Here is a 9213-nt window from a genome sequence, read left to right as displayed (position 1 = left end):
ATACTAATCACTGGTCTCGAACGACTTAATAGGTCACTTGAAGAGACATAGTCCATGCATTCAAGAGATATTATTGTTGTAACTTCCCTACAATAAAGGGATATTTACTAGTCGGTTACACGCCCCCTGGTCTTCAGGGGACGTTTCCTTGTTTATAGGAGTTACAGGCTTTAAAGCCATTAAATTTATTAATATACAGAATAACTTCCCAAAACGTGTGGGAGAGTATTCAGAGATCTTCTCTATAAATAGAGGAGTCATGTATCTTTGTAGAGAAGGGAACTTTTGGGATTTTGAGAGAAACTCTGGAGAATTCATCCCTGAAGGATTTCTAGAAATTTCCTAAGTTCTAATAACAAAGACTCGTGGATTAGGCAGAGTTAACTGTTAAACCACGTAAAAAACTCTCCATGTTTTATTGTGTTATTTTGGCCATAATTATTTATTGTTTACGTGCTCTACATTTTAAGTTGACGAAAAGCAGCGTCAACATTTTATTATTTTTAAATAATTATTATTGTAAAGTATCTCAAAAATATCATATTTTAATTTGTTTAATTATTTATTTATTTAAGTTTAAATGATGTTTACAATCTACCGTTAAATATAATAATATTATGTTAAAGTTAGCGAAATAAAAAATAAAAAACTGTTAAAACCAAGAATTTTAATTATTTACACACTTTTTATATATAAGAGATATATATTTATATATTATAAATATAAGATTAATGGAAATTGTTGGTTTCTAACACTTTTTTTATTGTTTTCTAACACTATTAGTTTTAAAGTGATCTAATTAAGGTAAATAAATTAAAAGAAATAAAATAATAATAAAGTTATTTAAATAAATTAAAAATAAAAATAAAAAAGTAATAAATGAGTCATAATAATTTCTCAAAAATACATATTTTAAAATTTCATATTAACTTATTTAAATTACTCTAGATGTATCAATTATGTTTTCAAAACTATAACCGAAAAATATTTATTTGTTTAAATTTATTCTTTTCTTTCTTTTATTAATTATTTATTTTGTCATTTAATATTTTTTTTATCAAATCATATATGTAATAGTGACATAAGACATAAATATACGTATTTATTATTTTGTCATTTAGTTGTTTTGATGAGAAATTACTTATTTTAATTATTCTAGCCCTTAATTAAATAATATACATTAATATGTATCTTTTTGTTGGCTTTAAACTTTTTTAAATTATATAATTAAAATTTAATAAATAACCTTTTTAGATTCATAGTTTTAATTTAGAATATTTGAATATTTTATTATATTGAATATTGAATATTTTTTTTAACAAAATTAGGAAAAAAAATATTTAATTTTAAAAGTAGAATCAGCATATATAATATATAAATCAAAACATATAAAATACAAAAATTTAAATTATTATGAACACTAACTTTCAAACTAATAAACAATTTCAAATAATTTACTTTAAAATTGGAATGTATCATAATTTTATACATAAAAATTGTGTCTCTAACAGATTCTTAATTTAACGGTTCTTTTTTAATTATAAATAAAAAATATCATATTATTTAATTTTTAAAATTATAACCAATGTTTTAGCTTAATATTTTATAATATGTTTATATCATCTTTTTATAATGGGATAATTGCGGCATTAATGCCTATGTAGTTCAGTTTATTGCACTTAAATGCCTATGTAAAATTTTTGACGGCAATAATGCCTACCGTTACGATTTTAGAGCAGCCATTGGTCCCTGGGCCGTTAGGGGTATATTTGATACACGTGTCACGACCCGATTGGGTTAAATTATTAAAATCTAAAAACAAAAACAATTAATGGTTCAGGTTTCTAATTAAAAACAAAAAAAAAAACTAACCTTCATTAATTAATTTAACAAGAAAAACCGATTGTCTAAAACCAAGTTCTAAAACTAATCTAAAACAAAAAAAACTCAAAACTCCATACCCAGAAAAACGATGAAGATGAAGTTTCCCCCCGACCACACCCAGACGATCCACCCCCGACAGTGTAGCACGTGAACCCAGTAGAAGAAAACTTGTAATTCCTTCGAATTGGGGGTTAGGGCATCTTTTGCATCGGGTTAATGGAGAACGGAAAAAATTGCCATTGTCGACCACCAAGGCCAGTGGTAGAAAAAACGGCTTGGACAAACAAAAATCCTGGGCGAAGATTCAGAACATGCAACAAGTATCGGGTAAGATCTCCATTTGTTTTTGTAATCTGATTCATTGAATAAATGGTTATGGGTGTTCACTAGAAATTTTGTATGTTTTGGTCAACTCAGATTCATGGTGGGTGTAATTTCTTTGAATGGATAGACCCTCCAATGTGCCATCGAGCAAAGGTGGTCATCCCTGGACTACTAAGAAAAATTGGTGACCTTGAAACTGAAATCACATCCCTAAGTACGAAAACTGACATTGGAAGTCATCGGCAATGCAGTGGTTCTTCAAATGGATTTGAGACACAATCTCACAACCTTCAAAATGTTGGAAGAGAAAGCTGTGAAAGTTGTGCTGAAAGCAGGGGTAGAGTAAATGATGGAGGTCGAATGCAGTGTTACTACTTTTTGAATACTATGTATTTTGCTGTAATTCTATTGGTTGTGGTTATTTGGGCTACAAAATCAAAGTAGAAGTTGTTGGCATTGATTTGTAATGAATTTTGTTGTAAAATGAAACCCCAAATCAATGTAATCTATCTTGATTTTGAATTCAGTGTTCTAGTTTATGTATTTTGTGAAATAAATATGATCTGATCTGTACATGACCAATATCATGGAACAAAAATATAGGCCAAATGATCTGATCTGATCTGATCTGTAAATATGTATTACCATAAGAGATAGGTACAAAAATATAGGCCTACAAATCCAAATGTATCTGATCTGTACATGACCAATATCATGGCCAGCATGACCCTGTCATGACTCAGAAAACAGACACCAAAATACATGACTCTAAAATGGTCAACATAACAGACACCAAAATACAAGATTCAACCACTAGTTCAAAATAAAATCAAAAGATGAAACTCCTCCTTCCAGTCAGACAGTATCGGGTTGAGCATTGGTTGCACCACTAGTTCCTTCTTTAGCATGCTGTTTCAGTCTTCTTTCCTTCCTTAAAAGTGTGGATTCAGTTGGGTTCTGCAGTGGTGGACGACCTCGCTTTTTGACCACACGATTCTAAAATAGGTTGAACAAACAAATATTTAGCTCCAAATTCACAAAACAATGATAAAGCAACTAATCAATGGTAAAAATTATCTGGACTGAGAAGAAAGCATAAAGTTTATACCTCAACCACCACCTTAGCAGATTTGCATGTTTCTCTCCTATGGCCTGTTTTCAGACAATTGCTGCATGTTTTAACTTGTCCAGTTCTTCGAGCTTTCTTTAAAGCAGGTGGAGGTTCATCTGTCTCCCTTCTCTTAGCTTTCTTAGGTCTTCCAGACAGCTTCGTCTCAGGTGGTGGATCAATTGGGTTGAGTCCTGTCTGAGGCCACATATCTGGACTAGGCATAGGATGCACACTCTGTCCATATGCTTTTTGCAATGATTCTTTTTTATAGAATCCGTGGACATAATCAAAGACATTACCTCCCATGAACCAGATAGTAGCTAGTGCATGGCCACAAGGAAGCCCAGATAGTTGAAACCTCCTACATGTACAAGTTCTGAATTCCAAATCGACAACCAAGGCACTACCATTGCTGCATTGAACCTAAAACTGAAACTTGTCAGACCTAGTAACCAGGCAATGCTTTGCAACCTCTTTTTGCTTCTCAATTATCTTCAAAATTCTCTTCCCCACAGGTTGAGTCATCTTCTCCAACTCAGCTTTTTTGTTATAAAACCGAGACATCAACCAAAATCTAATTTTCTCTAGTAAAGTTATAATTGGCTTGTCGCGAGCATCAAGTATGGCTGCATTGAAACTCTCACACAAATTGTTCACCAAAATGTCACATTTTGGGTACTCTGAAATATGTGACTTAGTCCATTCTGTGGGGTTCTTCCCTGCCAGCCAATAGTAAGCACCATCCGAGACACTCTTGACTTCTTGCATTGCTCGAGCAAACTCAGCTTGTGTTGTAGTATTAGCTGCTGCCCACAAAAGTTGCTTAAGTAAAAGTCCAGGATATTCCTTTTTAAAGTTAGCATGAAGATGTCTAACACAAAACCTCACCTCACACCCACTGAAGATGGCTCCCACTGCATTTTCTAATCCTTTTTGACGATCACTCATCATTGTCACCTTGGTGGGACTCAAACTCCCAATATCAGCCTTCAATAGCTCCAAGAACCAAGTCCAAACCTCAGTGTTTTCCTTTTCAGCAACACAGTAGGCAATGGGAAACATGGAGTTATTACCGTCAATGCCTACTGCAGCCAATAAAATGCCCTTACAATATCCTTTTAAAAAGCAGCCATCAAGACCAATTAGAGGTCTACAACCTCCCAACCAGCCATCTCTACATGCCTTAAGACAAATATAAATACGCTGAAATTGCCTTCTCCCATTAACCAAATCAGTTTTCAACTTCACAGTAGATCCAGGATTGGTAGCCAACAACCTTTTACAGTAGTCATCAAGAATGGCGTATTGTTCCTTGACAGACCCATCCAACATCTTCCTTGCTTTTGTCTTGGCCCTGTAAAATGTCCAGCTAGACACACGTGAGTACTTGGTCTTTGTAGTTATCTCCCTAAATACATTGTATTCCATACTCGGATTTAGCCTAAATTGCTCCAAAAAGTGCTTTGCAAGCCAAGTTGAGGTCAGCTTTTTATTGTCCAAAACAATGCCACAACTATGCTTGTCAACAAGTGTTTTGACCCTCATTGTTTTGCCATCTATCTTGTTAACTATTGAAGCAAACAACATCCACTCACAGTTTGCACCCTTGCACTTAACTCTAACTCTATTTGAATCATTGGCAATAAATACATATTCTCGATCACCTTCAATAAAATACTCCCTTATTGCATTCCTTAAAATTGTAACAGTGGCAAATTCCATGCCAAGAACAAATTGGAAGTTTTGCATTTTGGTTTTCGGGTTGAATTCTTTGGAATTTTTACCAGCATCAAACTCATCATCTGACTTCAATTCGTGCAACTCCTCCTCAGAACATATACCATCTGAGTCTCCATCATCAAGATTTTGAGTACAAAAATCTGCAACTGATCGCCACCACTTCCTAGGGTCAGACTGTGTACCCATCTCTATCTCAGCTTCAACATCTTGCTCAAACTCTTCCTCCTCCAATATGAAATCTTCATCACTTTGCTTTGCTTTCCCTTTTCTGTCACGCTGAACTTTGTCTTGGCTCTTCTCCGCTGTATTTTCCCTCACATCAGCTTGCTTTCCTTTCCTATTTCTGTCACTTTGAACCGGGTCTTGGTTCTCCTCAACTGTATCCTCCCTCACATCACCAATATCATCCTCTGAATCTGAAAGCACAACCACCTCTGGTATTTGGTCTTCCATATCACTTTCATCATCCATGTAGTCAAACTCTTCTTCATATTCCTCTTTATCAGGTTCATCAAAGGCAGCATCATGAAATTCCTCAGAATATTGATCAGCATCAAACTCTTCTTGTTCCCCATCAATGGTTGCATCAACAGGGATACCAACAACATCTGTAGGGACATCACAATCATCTGGTAATTCCTCTATAATACATCTTTTCAGAGGAGGTAAAATGTTAGCAGGGACATGTTTAACAGCTTCTGAATCTTCCTTCCAATCTAAAGGTAGAACTGTTTCAGGAAAAACAAGAAATATGTCAATCTTTGTAGCCCGATTCCTCTCAATATCCTCTACAATTCTTAGGATCTCCTTATCCCCTACCACCATGTAGCCCATATTAAGCACCTTTCCTATTGGTTTGTACATAAAACCCACTGGCAGTTTATGTCCTAAGTCCAAGGCCATTCCATCCAATTCCATCCTAGTGAAGTAATCAGTATCCACCCAATCAACATAATCAACTTTACCTCCCTCATATCTTCTATTGCCGAATGGAGTAAACCTGCTTCCCCCATGGTGTATTGCAATAGTGAAGATGTTAGTATGACCACCTGTCAATAAAAATAAAAAATGCAATGTCAACACTTCACTCACACACAAACCGAAACACAGTATAGTTCACACACTTGAAGAGCAACATAGTGTACCACACGATTGAACCATGGACCACAACAACAAAGATTCCTTTCAATAAACAAAGTATATATTTCAATGGTCCCCACTCTATCAATTGTATGCACATGCTTCCCAACAACATTTTTACCCAAATTTAATAATACCACCTACCATAAATCAACAATATTCTCACCCCCAAAAAATTTTAAAATCGACACCCTTCCCCGCCCAAACTGCTCTATATAGAGCATCATTATCATTCTCCCCCAAAAATAACTGCATGAAGACTTTGAGAAATGAAACCCAATCAACAGAAAAGAACTCACCGTAGTCGGGTGGTTGTTCCCCCTGTTGTCGAATGGTCGGCATTGTATTGCAAGTGTCGTCGTCGTCTCCTCCGGTTCCGATTGTCGTCGTCTCTTCGATCGTGGGGGGAAAGATGATTTTTCTGGGTATGGAGTTTTGAGTTTTCTTTGTTTTAGATTTTGGGTCTCTGTTTTAGACAATCGGTTTTTCTTGTTAAATTAATTAATGAAGGTTAGTTTTTTTTTTGTTTTTAATTAGAAACCTGAACCACCTGAACCATTAATTATTTTTGTTTTTAAATTTTAATAATTTAACCCAATCGGGTCGTGACACGTGTATCAAATATACTCCTAACGGCCCAGGGACCAACGGCTGCTCTAAAATCGTAACGGTAGGCATTATTGCCGTCAAAAATTTTACATAGGCATTTAAGTGCAATAAACTGAACTACATAGGCATTAATGCCGCAATTATCCCTTTTATAATATATATGACTTTGTTTATTTTTTTAAAGTTTAAATAATAATTTAAAAATATAATAAAAATAAATGAATAAAACTAAACAAACGTATATTACACGTTATTATTGTAACTAGTAAATTATAATATTTGAGTTTATGCATGCATGTTCATCAACATTGTTTCCGTATTTGTATACAATTCTTGATTGAAACTATACTTTTGTGTATTAATTGTTAAAAAAATCTCTAGTCACCTTATTCATAAATAAAACCTCTGTTAAAAAGTAAAATTATTATTGTTGGTCAATCCAAAAATGGTTGTAAAATTCTATTTTGGCTAACATTTTTAATAAATATATTTATTATTTAATTGGTTTTTTCAAAATTATATATTGGATAAGTGGATTATGTCTCTTTTTGGTAAGAATAAATTATTCATAAAGTGTATTTTATATATAGTCAAATTTCTTTATTTATTTATGGCAACATTATATATAATAAGTATGAATTATAGAATTATTCTCTACATATTTTCCAAAATTTTATTTGGTTTAAAAAGAGGAAACTGAATGATGCTTTGTGCCCAGGGAAGAAAATTTTGAAATGAACCTGGTTGTGATTTAAGTCTAGATTCGTCCGTTTTCCTAATGCTACAAAATAATTCTGTCTCATCAGGAAAATCTTGCAATTAATGTAATTGAAAGCTATTTTTAGTAACTTTCTAATTGGGACCATAAATGAGATTGGCTAGCTTAATTAGGGTTTCCTAAACTCTATAAATACAGACCTAAGCAACAAACTAATCTTATCTCTTCACCACTTTAACGTTTTATATTTTAAAGAGTTCTTTTTTATGTAAAGAGTAATATTTGTTCAACTATCTCTTTGTTTGTTTGTTTTGCTTTGTGTTGTTTATTCTTAAACAGGTCATAAAGCTTGTGAACGTGACATGCAATCTTCGAGAGAAGATATCCATAAATCTCACTTCAAGAGGAAGCGAGCACTCATCAAGTTCAAAAGGAATTTCATGTTCTTGGTGTTTATCAAAATCAGATTATTAAAATGGAGTACTTCGAGGTTGCGATAAGGATTTAGAGGGAGTCTAAACTTGTATAAGTCAATTCCTTATTGTATTATTGAGACTTTACTAATTGATTTTATCTCTAGGCGTGGCCCCGGGGATTAGGTTTTCCGAACCACGTAAAAAACTTCCTGTATCAACAGGAATAATTGCATCAACTTAAAATGTAGAGCGAATAAACAACAGGAACTATGGCACAGATGAATAATATAGTGAAACAACAGGAATTTTACGTGGTTCAGCAGTTAACTCTGCCTAGTCCACGAGTCAATTTTATTTAGACTTGGGAGTTTTATGGTTGCTTCTCAGAGAATAATTGCTTAGAGATTATTTCCAGAAAATAGATTTCGATCCTTTACAAATGGTGCTTTCTTCTCTATTTATAGAGATCTCAGAATCCAATCCCACACATTTCGAGAAGTTATTCTGTAAATTAATAAATTTAATTACATTAAATTTTGTAACTCTTATATACAAGGAAACCCCCCTGAAGGTCAGGAAACGGATAACGGCATCCCTTTAATGTGGAAGAGTAAGTTACAACAATAAATATCTTTAATTGTGGGAGACACATTACTTCAGATAACTCATCAAGTCTTCGAGGTCAGCAACCAGCATTCTATCAACCAAGGTCTACAGGTAGGTTGCGAAGTGGCCTTCTTATTCCGAGAGTTACTCGGAGCAAACAAATGCCATCGAGGTTGTCACATTTCAAACTCGTATCCCTTTAAGCTCGGACCACCTACTTCGAAGGCACTCGACAACGGATGTATCCCGATGCTATGTTCTTTTGAGCTTAGAAAGAACTCCGAGGTTACATATCTTCGAGGTTGCCACCTTGCTTCGAGGGTTTGGCACCTGGACCACGAACATGCACTTTAGATATCACGAGCTCAAACCTGACGAATCCATCTTTCGAGGTCACAATCTCAGGTCTCGAAATCTGGGTGTAACATTTTTCCCCCTCAAAAGTATTAGTTCGAATCCCATGAGAAGGAAAATTTTGCACTACTTTCTTCGGGAACCGTTCCATCGCACGCTTGAGTCTGGCCATGCGTCAACCGGGGGTTGCTTACTCAAGGTACTTGAGTGCCTTGAAACTCTGCCCATGTCTATCCGCCTGCCCTCCTTTTGTGTACTATCATCCCACTTGTCCCTGGCCATCAGATTTGATACGGAATCTGGCCAATGGC

The 9213-nt window shown here is 34.5% G+C and overlaps 1 protein-coding gene across 1 annotated transcript; it reads left to right on the top strand.

Moving 5' to 3' along the window:
- Positions 1-1589: 1589 nt before the first annotated feature.
- LOC133790149 (uncharacterized) lies at positions 1590-2825 on the top strand. The gene is made up of 2 exons (XM_062227688.1): positions 1590-2211; positions 2302-2825. The coding sequence occupies exons 1-2, from the start codon at positions 2101-2103 to the stop codon at positions 2650-2652; spliced, it is 462 nt and encodes a 153-aa protein (XP_062083672.1). The 5' UTR covers positions 1590-2100; the 3' UTR covers positions 2653-2825.
- Positions 2826-9213: the final 6388 nt, after the last annotated feature.

This window comes from Humulus lupulus, chromosome 7, assembly GCF_963169125.1.
Source record: "Humulus lupulus chromosome 7, drHumLupu1.1, whole genome shotgun sequence".
NCBI classification, from domain to species: domain Eukaryota; kingdom Viridiplantae; phylum Streptophyta; class Magnoliopsida; order Rosales; family Cannabaceae; genus Humulus; species Humulus lupulus.
Note: the sequence above shows the minus strand (reverse complement) of the source record. Positions and strands in the feature narration are given on the sequence as shown.

Excerpts from the sequence above, each read along its gene's own strand:
- LOC133790149 (XM_062227688.1), top strand. The coding sequence starts at position 2,101 with ATGGAGAACGGAAAAAATTGCCATTGTCGACCACCAAGGCCAGTGGTA. Across the intron at positions 2,212-2,301 it reads GAACATGCAACAAGTATCGG|ATTCATGGTGGGTGTAATTT; the intron begins GTAAGATCTCCA and ends TGGTCAACTCAG.